Below are 20745 nucleotides of genomic sequence, written 5' to 3' on the forward strand. Positions count from 1 at the left end.
AAGCTTTACTATAAGATTCATATATTGTTTAACATTCTCTGTATGAAATGAGTGAAATGAGAGGATGGTGAATTCATTTATATCTTTACTTTTGTAGCCATATTCCCACTCATGCTTACCTTTTCCCTTTTTCCATTAAAGAGTAGCAATTCATTTTCACTTGAAATCTTCATGAACTTGTGGTTTGATTTAGTGTTTCACAAGACTATGATAAACTACCTCCCACACAAGAATCCAATAATAGTCCTTTACATGATTTAGATTATGTGATAAGGCTGGATTATAAGATAATACTTCTTCTTATCATTCTTAATGCTGCACAGTAAATAAAATCAAATTTGTCCTTCCTGAGGATACAATACCTGGCATAGTGCCTGGCACATAGCATATAGTCAGTAGGTAGTTATTGAATGAACGGTTGACCAATATAGGATGAGTTTATTCTCATATTTGGGTTTTTGTTTTAGGGTATTAAAAAAAGGAATTGATTTGAGACTCTTAGAGTATATCATTCACCAACAGTCTTTTTTATGGAGACTATTATGACACATACTCTTACGTTGTCAGAAAGTCCGCCAGGCTACTGATAAAGAACTAAGAGTAAAAGCCATAGTAAGGGCCTGTTGTATTTATTTATTTTCTGTTTTCAAGGGCTGAACTCCTATAGCTTTGTATTGCTTATACTTTGAGTTATTTGGATTTTATTACAGGTTAATTTATGAGCTGGTGTTTGGTTGGTTTCTTACGTTGGCTGTAAATTTTTATTTATTTATTTATTTATTTATTTATTTATTTATTTAGCATGTATGTATTGTGGGGGAGACTTGATTTATTTTCTTCTTCAACTTTACATTCTTCCCTGTTGTCTTATATTGGTCTATCTTCATGCTTATTTTCATATTAAGGATCCTCTGTTGCTCAGATAGATGGCTCTGGGGTCTGGGGTCATTCCATCTATCAGTTCCCCAGTAGGGGAGAGCCCTTCCGTGACCATAGTCACTTGCTAGTAGAAGTAAAGAAATGGAGAGGGAGACCTCTGTGCTTCTGTCTCTCTCTTGCTCTTTCTGTCTCTCCCTATTCCTCTCTTTCCCCCAATTTCTTCTCACCCTCCAGGCCTCTCTTCCCTCCCTCCCTCCCTCCCTCCCTCCCTCCCTCCCTCCCTCTTTTCCTCTCTCTGGATGTATATTTAAATAATGTGCTCTCTGTTAACTGGTTAGAGTTTAGATACAGTTTTCCCAAAGCATCTCTTAGGTCCTTGCTCTTCCCAGTCACCTCAGTGTCTTGTGTTTGCCTAAAATGGAGTCCATCCTCTCTATACCTTACTCATCAGGTGTTTGAGAATCTGGCCTCCCTCTACTTTTCTGCCTCCTGCATTTTTCCCCCTGCTTCCAGACTTTTCTATTTTTTTTCCTTTGTGCATTGTTCTCTTTATCAGAATTGCTTTTTTTTTTAATCTCTAATTTTAGAAAGTAAATAATTGGTTTAATTCATCCTCTTTTTTGGTGAATTTTTGTACAAGTAGGAGTATCTTGCTATAGACTTGATTCTTTATCTATATTGTACTTTATACTGTCCTAAGAACATTTATTTCTATTTTGTACTACAGGTATATGTATATGTATTTATATTATTTTCCCCATTAAACTATAAGCTTGTTGCAAATAGAGACCATGTTTCAATTAGAGTATTTTCTGAATTGCTTTGCTAAGTGCTTGTACATCCATTCATTGACTCAAAATATATTTAGTAAAACTGTCCTAGGCTTTAGAAATCGTAATACATAATAGATATTCTTTTTAAGTACCTATTATATTCCCAGCACTCTTCTCATTACTTTATACCAATTCGTTCTAATTTCTCATAGGAAGGTATTATTTTTATTTTATAGCTAAAGAATCTGAGGTTTTGAGAGGTACATCCATTCATTAAATATTTATTGAGTACCTGCTGCATGCCAGACAAGTGGCTTGAACTATGTTATAATGTCTAAAAGAAGGCTGATGTCTCATCCCAGGACATTTACCTCCATAGCCTGTTTTCCCATTATACCAAATTGTCAGTCGTTGCCTTCCAAACCCTCAAAAGTTGACAAAGGGGTTGGACATAGGGGCACCTGGTATCTCAGTCAGTTAAGCATCTGCCTTTGGCTCACATAACGATCCCAGATCCCCAGGATCAAGCCCTGCACCAGGCTCCCTGTTCAGAGGAAAGTCTGTTTCTCCCTTTCTTCCCAGCTCAGTGCTCGCGCGCTCTCTCTCTCTCAGATAAATAAATAAAATCTTAAAAAAAAAAAAAAAAAAGAGTTGGATATAAGCAACAAGAATTATAATAACATTTAATGAGTACACTTAATCAGAGGCCTGTGAGAGTCTGGTGGTAGAAATGACTAGCATTCTAGGAGGAATTGAATGAAACCTTACTTAGTTGGTGCTATTAGATTAGGTTCTTACAGAATTAAAAAACTGTTGCTTCTCATTGAAATCTAAGAATTGGAATATACAAAGATAAGGAGGTGTAGAAGAACCTTCAGTGATTTAGAAGGACAAGAAGATAGATGTGATTGAAATGAAGATAAGGTAGACTGTTGGAAGATAAATGGCTTTTTAAGCTCATCATTTACTAAATATTTGTCATTTGAGGAACTGGGCTGATGTCCTTTATTTTTCTGGGCTTTAAAGTTTTTGAAATGCAAAAGATAGTCACTGCCCTGAGGAGTGTAAATCTAGAGGGAGTTAACCACATATGCGGATAATCATGCTGGATGTTAAAGTGTGCCATGGGCCATGTGACCACTTGGTGAAGGGAGAACTCTGTTTGGGTAGAGAGTCAGGAACAGTGACACCAAAGAGAGGAGGGAAATTTGTACTAGGTAGGCCTTGAGAGATCAGCAAAAAAATGGTTATTAACAATTTTTTACTTAGTAATATTAACGTATTGTGTTTAAAATGTGCATGCATTTCCATGATGAGTCTGTTACTGAGTACTTTCATTTTATGGCTGATGGGTAAATACGGATTAAGTCAATCACTAGTATAATTTTGAGTGAATTAATGTTCACTGCTTGCTACTTTAGATTGTTCTCAGTTTTGTTTTCATCTCATTTATTGTGATGTTTATTGATTTTTCAGAATTTTAAAGTTCAAGTCCTCAGCTTCCTCTGGACCCACACTCAAAACAAGGTACTATCACAAAGGTGTTGGTGAAACAGAACCAAATTGAGAAAGAACTGTGAAATAAGACTCTTGGAATAAGAAATATAATGAAATTTAAATGATGGCTTCATGATCTTAAAAGAATTGTGACGTAAATAAGCTTAGGTTTTAGAAAACTTCTCAGTTTATGCCCGTTAATCCATTTTTGTCATAAAGTGCACTTGTTACTTTGTGAAGCTGACAGATGTGGAGAGAGACTGCTGTCACTGTCTCTCTCTCTCTTTTTTAATGGCCCTTCCCCTTTCCTGCTTTGCCCCAGCAAGCACATCAAACAAAAAGTCCAGATGTCGTTTCCAATCAAGGAATATAGAGAAGGGAATGTCTGTCGGTGATGTTACACTAGACTCCTGACTCTATGAGCTGAGATTCCCAAGGGCTAACTTTCCCTGTTAGTAGCTAGAGAATCAGAACCTAGTCCCAACCTATCAGATTCCATATGCTCATACTTCTTCCAATCATCCATACCATGTAATGGGGACCTGAGCGATTTTGAGTTATTTTCTGTTTAATGTCCAAAGTAGGATAAAAATGTAGTGCTTCTGGTCTCTCTACCTAATGCTAATTTCTCTCTATTTTTAGTTGGGACACATTAAAGCAAGGCTTGAGTATCATTTCCAAAGCCCTGACTCTAGAACTTTGAGGTTGATGTGGGAAGATTTTCTTCCTTCCTCCAGAGTTGATGTGTAATATATATTGTTTCTTTTGTTTGTCTTACTGGTACCCTGTCTAGGACCCCATTGTAGCAAATGCTGCATATAAATCTCTGTCACAATTCAGTGCAGGAGAGCACACCATTCTTCATCTGCCTGAAGAGGTAGGCCTTTCTGCTTTCTCACTGGTATCTCTTAACTGCTGGGTTTTATCACTTTATTTGTATCTCCTCTCTTAGAAGATTTTTACCTGAGGGATGTAACGCTAGATGTGTTGTCTGTAAGAGATAAGCATTTATATTTATTATTCGCTTAACCTGTAAAAGACTGTAGAAATCTTAGACCTCACAGCTGTTGAATTTAAGTCTCTTTGAAGCCGATGGAGACACCTGTGGTGCACACGAAGTCTCTGTAGGTGACTGAGTGTATGGCTGCATGCCCATGCCCCTGGCTTACTCCAGAAGATCTGTGTCTATTCCACCCAGTCCATCTTGGACTTCAAATCTAAGCCTGGCTTGCATCAACTAAGGTTTGTGCAGCCTGTGTGGCCAAAGAGCCTTATTTGTGATACTAAAGTGAGATGCCATGTTAAAAAAAAAAAATCTGTTCTTAGTTTAGTATGAAACAATACATAGGTTAGCTCCAGGGAACTAGATAAGGAAAGAATCACTCTTAACACATTGTGTGACACTATTTTAGTTTTAGATTAAAAATATACAGCCCTTTCTAATATCTACTTAACATAACCAGCATTAAATTATTAGGTTATATTAAGGAGTGAAGTGTATGATTTCACATTTTGTGTTACTGCTAATTCAAATGCATACAAATGTTTATCGAGTGCTTCTAGAGTGTAAGGCAGACATTGTGTTAGAAGTTATATGTAATATGTAATGTTGGGCATCCCTGGGTGGCTCAGCGGTTTAGCGCCTGCCTTTGGCCTAGGGCGTGATCTTGGAGTCCTGGGATCGAGTCCCGCATCGGGATCCCAGCATGGAGCCTACTTCTCCCTCCTCCTGTGTCTCTGCCTCTCTCTCTCTCTCTCTCTTTCTGTCTATCATAAATAAATAAAAATAAATAAATCTTAAAAAAAAAGAAGTTATATGTAATGTTACCCAGAATCTATCCTTAGATCAAATGGCTTAAGAAGTTTTGATTTGGTGATATAGCCACCTGGGTGGCTCAGTAGTTGAGCATCTGCCTTCGGCGGCTCAGGATGTGATCCCAGGGTCCTGGGATCGAGTCTTGCATCAGGCTCCCCACAGTGAGCCTGCTTCTCCCTCTGCCTATGTCTCTGCCTCTCTCTGTGTGTCTCATGAATAAATAAATAAAATCTTTAAAAAAAAGTTTTGATATAAATTTCTTGGCACCCTAAGGCATCAAAATGGATTGACTTGTCTTTGGGATTGGGTTTACATAGAGGTTTAGATGCCATAGGAACAAGGCAAATTTGTGTTGATTGAATTGAACTGGGACTGATGAAAGGCCCTTGTGAAACCAAGTCCTAAGTCAGGTAGGATTTCCCATGTTGGGGATGCAAAGACAGATTGGCTGGCTTGTCGTGTGGTTATCACCAATGGGAAGACTAAGGAAAGATGTTTTGTGACTCATAAAATTAAAAAAAGATGGGACTTCAGACTGCACTATGGTGACTAGCAATAATTATACCTTCTTAAAAAAAAAAGAGAAAAAGAAAAGGAAAAAAAAGCTACCTATAAATTTTGTATGCAGACTCCTACCAGTAAATTGGCTACAACATCTGCAAAGATACCTTTTATTATTATTATTTTAATGAGCAATTGCTGACTTAGATCACAGCATAATAATTACCTTTACTTTTAGCTATTATTCATGAAATATTTCAGCTGGAGTAGGAGGTTTTATCAAATAACTCCCACATATTCTTGACTAATTAATCTCTACCTCTTTACATATTGATGTGTTTATGTCTGTTCCTACTTTGGTGTTTTATTCAGTTTCTGATTGTGCTATTTTTAGAGTTTATGCTCAGGTAAGTGCTCTGCTCAGTCAAATATTAGATACTTTCTTAATCTAACTCTTCAATATCCTCTCATCCCTGAGGAGCCATAAATAGCTCTTTATACCTTCTAGCATAAAGGGCAGTGATAGAGTTGGGGTTTTGATATATGCTTGGGTTTTTACCATTGGAGTGTGAAGAACTCTAAAAGAAATCTCTAAAATTTATCCTTTTCCTGCCACCCTTCTCAACCCTTTTTCTACTCTTGCCCCCTTGTGAGATTCAGCTTACTCCCTGAAGTAACAGTGGTTCACTACAGTGGTTATTCTCAACTAGGTTTAAGATGTGGGGACGTAAGTGATTTAAAAGAGTCCATCTTTGACCTCCAGTTTCTGATATAGACAACCTGCCTCCTCATGGAGAATTATTGCTTCCAACACTGCCCAATGCATTCTTCTTTTTATTTTTTACTGAGTTTCCCTTTGGTTATTTGAATACCTAAGGACTGAATGTCTAAGAAATGGTTAGTGTGTTCAAATCCTAACAAGCCCCCACAGGCTAAGGATACAACTGAGTCAGCTCCCCACCTCTGTTTTGCACATGATAGTAGTGAGGTGAAACTGAGGCTCATTTTCTATAAAAACGTATTTTCAATGATTTGAAAATCCCTGCCAGGTAGGGCCTTCTGCAGTGTAAAAACTATGATTGTGGACAGCCCGGATGGCTCAGCGGTTTAGCAGCACCTTCAGCGCCTGGAGACCCGGGATCAAGTCCCATGTCAGGCTCCCTGCATGGAGCCTGCTTCTCCCTCTGCCTGGCTCTCTGCCTCTCTCACTCTCTGTGTCTCTCACAAATAAATAAAATCTTAAAAAAAAAAACTGTGAAAAAAAAAAAAACTACGATTGTTTCTTGTTGTCAGAGATTACTCATTCTGCACCAAGGGCTTACTCACAAAATTGAGGATTACCTCTGTAACCTTTCCAGTGAAAGTACATCCACATTTTCTCAGTTTGTGGAAACTTGTGAAATAATCTTTTAAATGAGAGTGCTGTGAATTTCAAGTAGAAAGAAATACAGAATACAGAATACAGAAAGATACAATGTATCCTTATCAACATTGCTACTTTTATGGATAATTCAGCTATTTTTGTAAGTACTACTTTTCTTTAAATTCACTAAAGATAGGGATGCCTGGGTGGCTCAGCAGTTGAGTGTCTGCCTTCAGCCCAAGGTGTGATCTCGGAGTCTCAGGATCGAGTCCCAGGTTGGGCTCCCTGCAAGAAGCTTGCCTCTCCTTCTGACTGTGTCTCTGCCTCTCTCTCTGTGTCTCTCATGAATAAATAAATAAGATCTTAAAAAAAAAAATTTACTAAAGATAGAGTTCTTCTTGACTCATGCATCAATTTAAACTGTGAAACTTGTTGAAAGCTCACAGGTTGATAGAACAAAAGGTGTTAAGGGAGTGGCAGACATCAGTTAGGGTTATGAAACATTACATCTAAGATAGGATGGAAAATGTTAATGATTAGTAGAGTTGAAATAAGATATATGAGTTAGGGATTTTTTTTTTAAGATTTTATTTATTTATTCATGAGAGACACACATGCACAGAGAAAGGCAGAAATACAGGCAGAGGGAGAAGCAGGCTCCACTCAGGGAGCCTGACGTGGGACTCGATCCCGGGTCTCCAGTATCACACCCCGGACTGCAGGCGACACTAAACCATGGTGCCACCAGGGCTGCCCTGAGTTAGGGATTTGAATATCAAGTTCATTAACTCATATTTCTTGTCACTGGATTGTTACTAGGAAGTTCTATGTAATGATAGACCCTTCACACTTGCATTGATTTAGCAATTATTTATTGGACATACGTGAAGCCCTAAGCCATTTTATAATCTGGGAATGTTGAATGAATCCATATGTTTTGTTGGCTGGTAAAAGTGTTAATCATTTGAAACATGCAAATTTAAAGTTGGTCAAAAAGTTTCAGGGGGCTTTTTTGAGGTCTTTTTGATTCCAATATTAAGAAAGGGACACAAATGATTTTTCTCTTTTAGTTTGTGTGGTTTTTTTTTGTTTTTGTTTTTGTTTTTGTTTTTGTTTTTTTGTTCTGTTTAGCTATTTATTCTTTTCCTCTGCCTTCTTTAGTGTCTCCCCAACCCAATAAAACAAAACAAACAAAATACAGAGAATTGTTATTCTGGTAAAACAAGCAGTAATGGATAAACATTTAGGTAGAAGATTGACTCTCATCTCTGACTTGAGTTCATTAAAAAAATATTTAGTTGTTTAAAAATTAAACTTTTTATTTTAGAGATCTTAAAATAGATTGTGTTATTGATTTCTGGAGTTAATTTTAGAAGTGAGTAATATAAGAGACCTCATTATGCATCCTGTGTTGGTATTAATATGGTATAGCCTGTTTGGCTTTGATTTAAGTGAATGTCACTGCATTCATCAGAAGCCGTTTCTCTTTTTAAAGAAATTTATGCGGATACTTGATGTGTTCTAAATAAAATCCTGTGTTTATGCACAAACTCCTGGATTTTCGTAGGTTATACATAAGGAAAGATGGTTGAAGGGTTATCTGGCTCCGAACCCATAGTGGAGGCATTTTATAGGATGAAGTTCCCAATATTCAATTCGAAGCAGATTCTAAAAGTAATTTATCATTTTATATTTGGCTCTTCACTTAAGTTTTTTCAACAAAGCTTAGCTATAATTGGAAGGGTGTAGTTTTGTGTGTGTGTGTGTGTGTGTGTTTTAAACATATATGCGGTTTTCCTGGATGTTTTCGTAGCTAATGCAAATAACAAAATGTTATAATTTTACAGGTATTCTTTTATATGACTTCTCTTGATTATTCTTAGTTGTGTGCACATCCGTCTTATTCAGTTGTTACACACAAAGCAAGAGAAAAGCCTGGGCTAGCATAAGAAAGCTGCAACACTTAACAGGTGCGCAGAGGAGGAAGGAAATGTAATGAAACCAAGTCCAGCAATAAGAGCTAATATGGTCAGGAGAATGGACTTGCTTTTGAAGAAACCAATCATACCCTTAAAAGTATGCAGACTATATCAGCTATTCTTAAATTACAGTACATCTGTAGTTTCTTTGTTAAAATATATGCATATGTAAGATGCAGACATATGCTCTTTACCACATGGCAGATAAATTAATATAGGCATCCAGTTATGTGAATGTAAAATTAGACAACATAAGATAGATGAGCAGATCGTTATTTTTTTATCTCCAACCTAGTAGGTCTTTCTTTAGCATTTCTAAGAAATATTGATGGCTTGGGCGCTATGACTCATTTTAAGTAATTGAGGTTGACTGAACAGAAAGACTGGATGGGCTAAAATATGTGCAAAAATAATCACATCCCTTTTACATTAAATAATTCTGAAATTGGAAGAATTTGGTCTTTTGCCATGGTTCATCCACCAGTTAAGATCCCTCTGAAGATGGTGACAGCTTCCGGCTTGGCTTCCCCTTCCGATTCTGCTGCCCCCCTGCCCTTTCCTCTACTTCCTCTTCCTCCTTTTCTTTCTTTCTTTCTTTCTTTCTTTCTTTCTTTCTTTCTTTCTTTCTTTCTTTCTTTCTTTCTTTCTTATAGTCACAGAGAGAGAGAGAGAGAGAGAGGCAGAGACACAGGCAGAGGGAGAAGCAGGCTCCATGCACCGGGAGCCCTACATGGGATTCAATCCTGGGTCTCCAGGATCACGCCCTGGGCCCAAGGCAGGCGCTAAACCGCTGTGCCACCCAGGGATCCCCTCCTTTTCTTTTTTTATTTATTTATTGTATTTATTTATTTTTAAATATTTTATTTATTTATTCACGAGAGACACACAGAGAGAGAGAGAGGCAGAGACACAGGCAGAGGGAGAAGCAGGCTCCATCCAGGAAGCCTGATGTGGGACAGTCCCGGGACTCCGGGATCACGCCCTGAGCCAAAGGCAGACGCTCAACCACTGAGCCACCCAGGCATCCCCTTCTTGTTCTTTTTAAAAGATTTTATTTATTTATTTGACTTAGAGCAGAAGCAGGGGGAGTAGCAAAAGGAAAAGTAGGCTCCCTGCTCAGGCTCGATCCCAGGACCCCAGGATCATGACCTGAGCCGAAGGCAGACGCTCAACTGACTGAGCCACCCAGGTGCCTCAACAACCTTTCTTCCTCCCTTCCTCCTTCCCTTCTTCCCCTTCTTATTCAGCAGCTTTATTGAGCTATAATTCTCATTCTGTATAATTCACCCATTTAAACTGTAGAATTCAGTGATTTTAGTATATTCAAAGAACTGTGCAACTAATCACAGAGCATCCACAATCTAATTTTAGAGCATTTTGTTAGTAGTCAATCCCCATTCCCCCTTTCCCCTCTCGCAGCCCTCAAGCAACCTCATGTATGTCCTATAAATAATCTACTTTCTATCCCTAAATTTGCCTATAACCTGAAGCTTTCCTTTAATGAAATCACATAGTATATGATCTTTTCTGACTGGCTTCCGTCACTTAGCTTAATGGTTTCAAGGTACATTCATCTCTGGAGTGTATCTATACTCCACACCTTTGTATGACTGAATCATATTCCATTGTATAGATAGGCCACATGTAGTTTATGTATTTATCAGTCTGTGGACATCTGAATTGGTTCTGTTTTTTGGCTATGAGGAATAATACATTCACATTCATATGCAAGTTTTTGTGTGATCGCCTATTTTCAGTTCTTTTGGGTTTGTACCTAGGAAGAGAATTGCTGGGCCATGTGGTAATGGTAAATAACTCCGTTTAACTTATTGAAAAACTCCAACTTTTCCAAAGGGGCTGCACCATTTTATATTTCCACCAGCAGATTGGAGGGTTCTGATTCATTGTTATCCTCACCATCCCTCTGAATTTTCTTCTTAAATATATTTTTTAAAGATTTTATTTATTTATTTATGAGAGACACACAGAGAGAGGCAGAGACATAGGTAGAGAGAGAAGTAGGCTCCCCGCGGGAACCCAATGTGGGGCTCGATCCCAGGATCCCAGGACGCCGCTTGAGCCAAAGGCAGCTGCTCTACCAGTGAGCCCCCCAGGGGTCCCATGAATTTTCTTATCAACTTAAGTGTTCACCTCTGTCTTCCACTTCTCTGAATCTCATGCCACTTGTGCCTATCTGTGTATGTGAGAGCTTCCCAGAGCTTTGATACACTGGTGTGGTAACTGGTATTACCTCTGTAGTCTCTGCTGTGAGCATTATTGTCTGTTTCCCCCTGTATGCTGTTTAAATATTCTTTTCAATTTGTCCCATGATGTGTAAAAAGAAAACAAGGCAAACAGACCCAGAGCCAACTTCTTTCTTGTGTTTTTTTTAGGCAACTAGGATTGGGTATAATCTTTAAAATAACTCCTGGTGATACTAATCCTGGCAATTTCAATGTACCCAGACTAGAGATACTTGGAAAACCCTGCTATGAGAGCAGAAAGGGTTGAAATTGTGCTAGAGTTTCTCCAGTAACATCGATGTCAACAAATGCTGTCGTGCTCTGGGTGGAGCATACATTATTGTTATCTCTGTAATTATGGCTGGCTCAGTCCTCTGAGAATTAGGTATTCAATACTGAATCAGAATTAAATTGGGGGATCCCTGAGTGGCACAGTGGTTTGGCGCCTGCCTTTAGCCCAGGGTGCGATCCTGGAGACCCAGGATCGAGTCCCACGTCGGGCTCCTGGTGCATGGAGCCTGCTTCTCCCTCTCTCTCCCTCTCTCTCTCTCTCTCTCTCTCTCTGTGTGACTATCATAAATAAATTAAAAAAAAAAAAAAGAATTAAATCGTGTCTCAGAAAGTGCTCGGGTAGTCAGGTTGCTTTTATGCATTCACTAGTGAAGAGAACACTAGTTATGGTTGAAAGCTTTCATTGGAGTTGAGGTTATTATACTTAAGAGAAGCATTTCCTCTCTGTTTTCTTTTATCCCCCTGCAAGAATCCTGACTCAGTGCAGTTCCTAAATGGAACAGTGCTTTGGGGACCTATGAAGAAGGCAGTGTGCAGGAATTGTTAATTATTTCTAAAAATAACTCCGGGAGACAGGCTAATGGTAATGACTGGGTTCTGGCACTTTATGGTTATAGCAACCACTTTTATATATTTTGATTTCCTCCCCTAATGCTTAATTATCTCCATGTGGGCATTATGATGGTGTGTCATTGAAAGTATTAAAAATTTAATTAATTGCTTGATAGTTATATCTTGTAGAAACTACAATAGTGGTGATCTTCTTACATTTTTAAATTTTTGGTTCCAACAAACCTAACTAATCACAGAGCAACCACAGAATCGTCAAATTGCAAATTAAACACAATAAAGTATAGCTACCAATTACAGATTTTAGTGTTTTTATAATCTATAGCAACAAACTGCCGAGTCTAAAGAAAAGTCAACTAAAGCATTCTGTCCTTTCCTGATCTCTATTTTATTTTCTACTGAAAGATTTTAAGCTTTGCCATAGAGACATGGCTGGAATCACAAGTTAAAGGGAAAAAAATGTATTCCGACAAGGCAAATATTTAATCACAAACCATAGAAGCTCAATATATTGAATGTGTCAGTGTTTGCATTTTATTGTCAAATGGTGTAAAATTTTATTAGTGTTCTATAATAATCATTGCTTATGCTGGCTTATGGTAATTTTCTTAGTATATTACCATTAGTTCTTTACATGGATCTGGAATTGTATCTAATAAGATAGAGTTTACCATTTAGTTAATCTGAAGATGAACAGATATTTTAAAATTAATTCTTAATGTTCTTTTGACATTACAGTGTAATGAGTCTAACTCAGTTTTTAAATCTTGGCATAAAAAGGACAAAGAAAAGATTTTACATAATAGTTTAGTATTGCCTTCTCTGTCATTTCAGATAAGACCAGAAATCCCGACTCCTGATGAGCTAGATGAAGACGAAGATGATGAGGGCGATGAAAAGGATCTGGATCTTTCCATTCCTGGCTCTTGCTATCTTAGACTGTTGTCACTTACTGCTCCTTTGGTTTTACCAGGTGACTCCTATTTAGTGGCAGGGGAGCTAGCATTTTTCAGTGATTTTACCTGTCTGATTGTGTTCTTTTGTGATATGTACCTATAATAGCTTGCTTTAATTATAGCTTAATTTCTGTTTGAAAGGCAATAGGTATCCATCTGTTTTAGAGGGACTGTTTGAGGTAGTAATGGTATTCAAAACACACTGAAAAGCATTAGAGTTGAACAAAATTGAACCAGAAAATAGTTTAAACAACCATTTTCAGTGAGAAATTAAAATTCATTTCAAGCGCTGTATTCTACAAGACAGATTTGCAGTGGGACTTTAAGTCACTGGCTCAAGTAATGGTTCTTTATTCTATAAGCTAAATGAAAAGATTGTTAGAATCTTCAGAGATTTATTGGATACTTTCATTCTGAATTTATTCTTTCTTTAGAATTATTCCAATGATGGCATCAATATTTGAGAGCTATAAATTAATGGTTTAAAAAATGGATTAAATTGTATGATCATTCCATTTTGATAAAAAGCTTACAGGACCTTGACATTCAAAAAATTATTCTAATTATATCTAATTATTCTAACTCAGTATTAGCCAACAATTTGCCAAGCATGCATCTATTACCTCATTCTGTCCCAATTCTACCTTAAATATACATGGACATAAAAAGTCAATTTCTGAAAATTAAGTTCAATACATGCAAGAAATGCCATCTGGTCAATCATAATCTCAATATCCTATAATAAGGGACATTTTTTCCTTTATTTGCACCCCACATAGAGGCATTCTGGCAAATATATACTATGTCTAGGCAAAGCTCTTGTCCCAAATACCTGCCACCTTTCATTAGAGAACACTGAAATGGTACAACTGAGACCAGGAGTTCACTTTTTCTTTTCTCTTCACATCAGAATAAGCCTTAAAATCTTGTTTCTGTTCCTCTCTTCTGTTCATCCCCCTTTTCCATCTGAAGAGCCTCCCTCAAAGTTCTTCAGAGTCTAGGACTCCTTTGCATTTTTATTCATTGGTTCCAGGAAAGGAAAGAAGCCTTCAGTTCCCCAAAGTTCCTCCTGTATCCCAAAATTGCTTTAGAGATAAAAGTTATTTTGGGCTTTTAATTGTTTTTATTTTTATACTTTAAATATTTTATTTATTTATTCATGAGAGACACAAAGAGAGAGAGGCAGAGACATAGGCAGAAGGAGAAGCAGGCTCCTCGAGGGAGCTTGATTGCTAGTGTGGGTAGCTTTGATCTCAGGATCCCGGGGTAAGGACCTGAGCCAAAGGCAGATGCTCAACCACTGAGCCACCAGGCATCCCTAATTTGCATTATTTTAAATAGAGAGCTTATTGGTATTTATTTATTTTTTATTTGGAAATAATTTTAGACTTATAAGAAGTCGTGAATCCACTTTAGAGAGTCCCCATGTAATTTTACCCAGTTGCATAACATCTCACTACCTTAGTTCATTATCAAAACCAGGAAATTCACATTGGTATGAAGCAATTAACTAAACTATGGACCTTTTAGGATTTCACCAGTTGTTGGTTGTTTTTTCTTTTCCCCATACAATATGTACACTTTTTTTTTTTTTTTTTTTACTCAGTATAAGTTCTTTGATATGTATCCAAATACTTGCCTTTCTCAATTTTTAAAAATTGCTGAATCATATTCCATTGTAGGATGTACCACGGTTTGTTCACTCACCTGTTAAAGGACATTGGGGTTGTTTTAAAAATTTATGACTAACCCTCTATTCTACAAATTTTCCACATGTTTTAAATTCTCACCTGGTCATCTGGGGGACAGCCCAAGGCTCAAAATTCCTAGTTGCTGGCTTAGTAGCTGGGGAAAGACAGTGCCCTATGTATCTCTTATACTCGTGGTATCTTACCCTCATTTAAACTATTTTTGGGGCTGAAGTTAATTTGGCAATCTTTAGTTCTCTAACAAGTAGACAAATTTCCATTCTTGAGTTAGTGTATGTGCAGATGTGTCCTTACCTCCTGACATATGTGAGCTTTTGCCAAAACAGAATTTCTTCTGAGAAAGCCTGAGATTATCTTTTGTCTCCATAGCTCTTCTCTCCTCACAAACATGATTCTTAGCTACATTCTGAAAAGTTTGTGCTTTCACTCAGTGTGAAGCGGTCACACATGTGCATGCATATTGCACCCAATCGGATGTTACTCATTTCTTTCATTTAGATGATGTGTATTGATCAGGGTCTTAACAGAAAAGGCTCATTCAGATGGCATCCTTGAGAGTTTAATACAGGGGCTATTTACAGTTGTGTGGTTGGGATTGAAGGAAATTCACAAGTGTTGGTGCATCATCCCAGGGTGGCTAATGTCCCTCATCCTGAAGAGGTAAGGATGGGGAGGGAGTAATTTGGAGAATTAGGGAGAGCATCCATGTCATAGTTAATGCTGCCTATGGGGAGCCAGGGCCTGCAGAAGAGGGATGCAGGCAACTCATAGCAATCCTGCAGGAGGGGGTCTGGGGAATTCATGCCCCCACCTCAGTCTGTTTCCACCCTCTGATCTCCTCCAAGTGTCTCCCATTGGATAAAGCCAACAGGAAGCCAAAAGACAAGGGAGCCTGTTGATGGAGTCATTAAAGATTATTCTTCCGGAGTGCAGAGCAGGGTTGAGAGAGTAGAGGGTGGGTCTGGCAGGGTAAAAGGAAAACATACCACACAGGTGTTCTCTGGGCTTCTAATGGGGAAGCATGGTCACATCTGGGAAGGTTCTATATAAGAAAGACAGAACTGGGTATGTAATAGACGTTCCAGTGACCACTTGCTGCCTTTAATTTAATCATGGTCATTTGAAGCAGACTTTTAGATCTATTAAGCCTGAAAATCTCGGAGCACTTGGGTGGCTTAGTGGTTGAATGTCTGCCTTTGGCTCAGGTCATGATCCTGGGGTACTGGAATTGAGTCCCACATTAGGCTCCCTGAGGGGAGCCTGCTTCTCCCTCTGCCTATGTCTCTGCCTCTCTCTCTGTCTCTCATGAATAAATAAATAAAATCTTAAAAAACCCTAAATTACAGTTTAGTTAAGTGGACCTTTCTTTTTTGTTCCTATGTGAGGCACATGCAGTGGTTTTCTTTTTTGTTTTCCATAGGATTTGTTTAGCTTTAGTGTTTTTGTTGTTTTTGTTTCTGCATTGGCAACCTCTAGTGGTCCTTAGGAAAATAACACTTGAATATAAACCTTATATTCTTATCAGGTATTTTGTTTGGGTATCCTATCGTCTTCTGATCCCATATTTCTGTTGCTAATAAGTAGAAATGTCAAACAGTAAAGATTTGGGTTTAATTAGAAGGAATACAGAAAAATACTGAACTAATATTTTGGTACTAATATTGCTACAGAATGATGGCTAGTCATAAAGGGCCTCTCTGAAAATATGTAAATGACAAGAAGGAGCTGATCACTTGGAAATTGGAGAAATCAAATGTGTGCCACTTGTGGATGCAATAGCACGTACAGTGGCCCTGATTTAGACATGAGCTTGGTGTTCTTGCAGAATAGAAACAAAGGCCATGAGAGTGTGCCCCTAACATAGCTAGCAAGGAGGGTGGATGACAGAGATGAGGTCAAAGGAGAGTCAGGGACTAGATCATACATAAAGCCTTGATCATTGTCAGAAGTGTTAATGTCATTCCATGTGTGGTGAAAAGTCACTGGAAGATGTTAGGGAAGACAATGACATAAAATTCTGTCTTCTGGGCCGAGGATGGTTTGTAGGGGTGGTCATCAGGGGAAGACAGCAAGAGCTAGTTTTTAAACTTATCCAGCTGAGGCAGAGAGAACATAATGACTGGCTAAGTAGCAGTGAAAATGGAGAGAAATGGATAGATCTGGGATATATTTTTGAAGGTACATCTAGAAGGACTTGCTAATGGATTCCATACAAGAAGTATGAGACAGGAATTAAGAACGTCTAAGTTTTTAAGCTTGAGTAACTGAGTGCCATGTTCTAATTTGGGAAGAGCAAGAAAGGGTTGAGGGGATCAAGAATTCTCTTTTTACTTTGTGAAGTTAGGTTTGAAATATAACTCTATCTCTGTGTATGTATATGTGTGTATATAAGTATTCATATATATAAAAGTATATATATATACCCATACACATATGTATGAGTTAACAATGAATGATTCTCTCCTAACTTACTATATTTATTCTACCTCCGATCTCCTTTTATCTCTTTAAGCTTTGGAAGAATTTTTTACATCTCTCGTGAAGCAAGAAATGGTGAATATGCCCCGTGGAATCTATCACTCTGCATTAAAAGGAGGTGTCCGCTCAGACCAAGGAAAGACTGTAGCAGGAATCCCCAATTTTATATTGAAAATGTATGAAACCAATAAACAACCAGGTTTGAAACCTGGCCTTGCTGGTAAGTCTATTACATAGCATCAAGGTATAGGTTTTTAATGTAAGGATTGAACTTCCACTCCTAAGAAGGATATGATAGGTCATGGCAGAGTGCTGCTGCTGCTAACATTTTGACACAACCAGATAAATTACAAAAAAAACAAAAAAACAAAAAAAAACCCCAAATTTTAAAGGCATCAGAGAACTGTGGAAGCAAAGATAGGTAGACTAAAATTATAGAATGGGGAGAAAGAACATTTTAGAACTGTGCCCTCCACTGCCTCATGAGAGATAGTCACTGATTTTGATTGTCGGCTAGGATTGGGGCTTGGCCCAGGAAGAAGTCTGTTGAAATATAGAGAAACCAGTGGGGTTTTTAGTGTTTCGTGGGTCTACAGTGATGTGCTGCTAATTTTCTATGTCAACTTGACTGGGCTAAGTGATACTCAGATAGCTGGTGAAACATTATTTCTGGATGTCTGTGAGTGTGTTTCCAGAAGAGGTTAACATTTGAATCCGTAGACTGAGTAAAGAAGGTCACCCTCACCAATGTGGGTGGGTAATATCCAATTCATTGATAGCCTCACTAGAACAGAGAGCTAGAAGCAGGGTAGATTTGTGCTTTCCTTAGCTAGACATCCAGCTTCTCTGAACTATACTGAATTACTTAATTATACCACCAGCCTTTCTGGATCTCCAGCTTGAAAACATCAAGATCATGGGACTTCTTAGCCTCCGTAATCTTGTGATTCAATTCCTATAATTAATCTATAAATATATGTCAAGAGAGAGAGAGAGAGAGAGATACTGAGATTGAGATTGAGATTCTGGTTCTCTAAAAACTCTAATAGAGGTGAGAAACTGGAGAGTTTTCCTATAAGCTATCTGACTGAATTTTGAATTTGCACTGAAAGTTAAAGAACTGGCCTGTGCTTCTGAGAGGGGAAGTGAAATCTCCCATCTGGCTGGAGGAAACTAAGAAGAGCTAGGAAAATGGGCCTGAAAACAAAGCACCCAAGTAGTGAATTGATGCTGAATGTCTACACCTCTTTTCACTGGGATGCACTTCTTCTGGCCTCAGCTGGAGGCTGAAAGTCAGGCTTGACCTTAACAAGAGGCTGGCACCCAAGGCAGAGAAACCAACAGAGGTCTTACATTCATGCAGTGTCTTGAGTGGTAAAACTGAGGACTTGTGGGACCTCAGACACATAGCCTACTTCTCCCTCAAGATGTTTGTCAAATTTTGAAGCTTTAGGGGATGGGAGGTTAAACTGAAAACCTCTGAGGACACATCTGAATCTCTCATAAGCTCTCTGCAGTGAGGAGACCAATTAGGCTGTCAGATGAAAACCTTGGCGGAGGCATCCCCTAGGAACACGGTTGAACCAGAGGTAGGCTAAGATTTACTGAAGCTGTAATCAAGCCTAACCCAGTTCAATCTCTGATTCAATTTAAATGATCAGTCCTTTACTCTGTCTCCCTGACAGAAGGGAGGAGAAACTCCTCTCTGATTAAAAAAAAAGTAATATTTAGATTTTCTGTGGTTCCTTTGTATGCTGTCCAGTATTCAATGAAAAAGTATTGGATATATGAAAAACCAAGAAGCTTTGAAATGAAGAGAACATTTAATGGAGTTGAAGAAGTCACTCCATTAAGAAGATATTGCAGTTCTAATCAGTGTAGACAAAATAACATAATTAAAAAAAATATATGAAGAATGTTCACAAAACTAGAAGACAAAAATGGATAAATCTACCAGAAGAGAGGTGGGTAGGAGCTTGGGTTAATAGGTGATGGAGATTAAGGACTTCATCTGTTGTGATGAGTACCAAGTGTTGTATGGAGGTTTTGAATCACTTTATTGTATACCCGATATTAATATTATAGTTAGTTAACCAACTGGAATTTATATGAAAAAATGGACAAGCCTACAATAATATTGGGAAACTTTGAAACATTTTTTAAATAGCTTAATGAACAAGCGACAAATCAGTGAATTTACAAAATATCTGAGTAATTCTGTGAACAAACTTCATTTAATTCACATATAGAGCATTGTACTTTACAGTGATAGAATTCTTATGCTTTTTTTAATTAAGATTTTATTTGTTTATGAGAGACACAGAGAGAGAGGCAGAGATGTAGGCAGAGGGAGAAGCAGGCTTCCACGAGGGAGCCCGATGCAAGAGTCAATCCCAGTACCCTAGGATACTGAGCAAAAGGCAGACATGCAACCACTCAGCTATTCAGGTGCCCCTCTTAGACTTTTTAAGTACTTGGGGAACTTAACAAAATGCCTATATGATGGGCCATAAATCTCAAGAAATTTCAAAACATTGACGTTATTTAGAATCTATCTTCTGATGATGGATGATGGTGGGATTGAGCTAAAAATATATAACAGAAAGATAGCTAGGATGTCTCCAGTATCTTCAAAATTGAACAGTATGCTTGTAAATAACCCATGGATCAAAGAAAAAATAAAAATGGAAATCAGAAAATATTTTTAACAGAATCGTAATGAAAATAAGCTATAACATGACTTGTGGGACTTAGCGAAAAAAGTATCAGAAGGAAATTTGTGCTTTTAATGAATATGTTAAATAACAAGAAAGGAAAAGAGTCATGATTTAAGCTTCTATTTCAAGAATAGCATCAAATGAAGCTTAAAGAAAGGAATAATAAAGGTAAGAATAAAAAAAGAGAGAACATATAAATAAAGAAAACCACAGCTTAAAACTGATTTTTTAAAAAGATTTTACTTATTTAAGAGAGGGTGCAGGCACAGGTGAGCAGGGGGAGGGGCAGCGAGATGGGGAGGGAGTACCAAGCAGAGTCTGCACTGAGAGCAGAGCCTGATGTAAGGCTCAATCTCAGGACCCTGAGATCATGACCTGAGCCAAACCAAGAGTTGGATGTTTAACTGATTAAGTTACCCAGGTGCCCCTAAAAATTTATTCTTTAAAAAGTTTAACAAAATTGATATGGCCATTGTAATCTAGACAATAAAATGGAGAAATGTAGATTATTTCTATTAGAAACAACAAAGGAGGCAGCACTTCAGACCCTACAGCATTCAAAGAGATCATAAAAGAATATTATAAAGAACTTTTTTTTAATGTTTTTTTTAAGATTTTATTTATTCATGAGACACACACACACACAACACACACACACACACACAGAGGGGCAGAGACACAGGCAGAGGGAGAAGCAGGCTCCATGCAAGGAGCCTGATGTGGGACTTGATCCCGGATCTCCAAAATCCTACCGTGGGCTGAATCAGGCGGCACTAAACCGCTGAGCCACCTGGGCTGCCCCTTTAACCAGTAAGTTCACAGTTTGGATGAGATGTAGAAATTCACCAAAATTTAAAACTTTGTAAAACTGACAGAAGGAGAAATAGACTAACTGAATAGTTTGATATATATGAAACTGAATTAGTAACAACTTTCCCACAAAGAAAACTCAATGTGCAGCTGACTTCCTTGG

The 20745-nt window shown here is 38.0% G+C and overlaps 1 protein-coding gene across 2 annotated transcripts in view; it reads left to right on the forward strand.

Annotated features, from left to right (window-relative positions):
* Nucleotides 1-20745, forward strand: part of FOCAD (focadhesin) — a 313675-nt gene that overhangs the window by 183874 nt on the left and 109056 nt on the right. For both annotated transcript variants that reach the window (XM_038552511.1, XM_038552512.1), the window contains exons 17-20: nt 3129-3179; nt 3943-4026; nt 12747-12885; nt 17090-17275. In XM_038552511.1, the coding sequence (XP_038408439.1) occupies nt 3129-3179; nt 3943-4026; nt 12747-12885; nt 17090-17275 (460 nt within the window). The remainder of the gene's footprint in view (nt 1-3128; nt 3180-3942; nt 4027-12746; nt 12886-17089; nt 17276-20745) is intronic.

The sequence above is a fragment of the Canis lupus genome, chromosome 11 (assembly GCF_011100685.1).
Source record: "Canis lupus familiaris isolate Mischka breed German Shepherd chromosome 11, alternate assembly UU_Cfam_GSD_1.0, whole genome shotgun sequence".
NCBI lineage: Eukaryota > Metazoa > Chordata > Mammalia > Carnivora > Canidae > Canis > Canis lupus.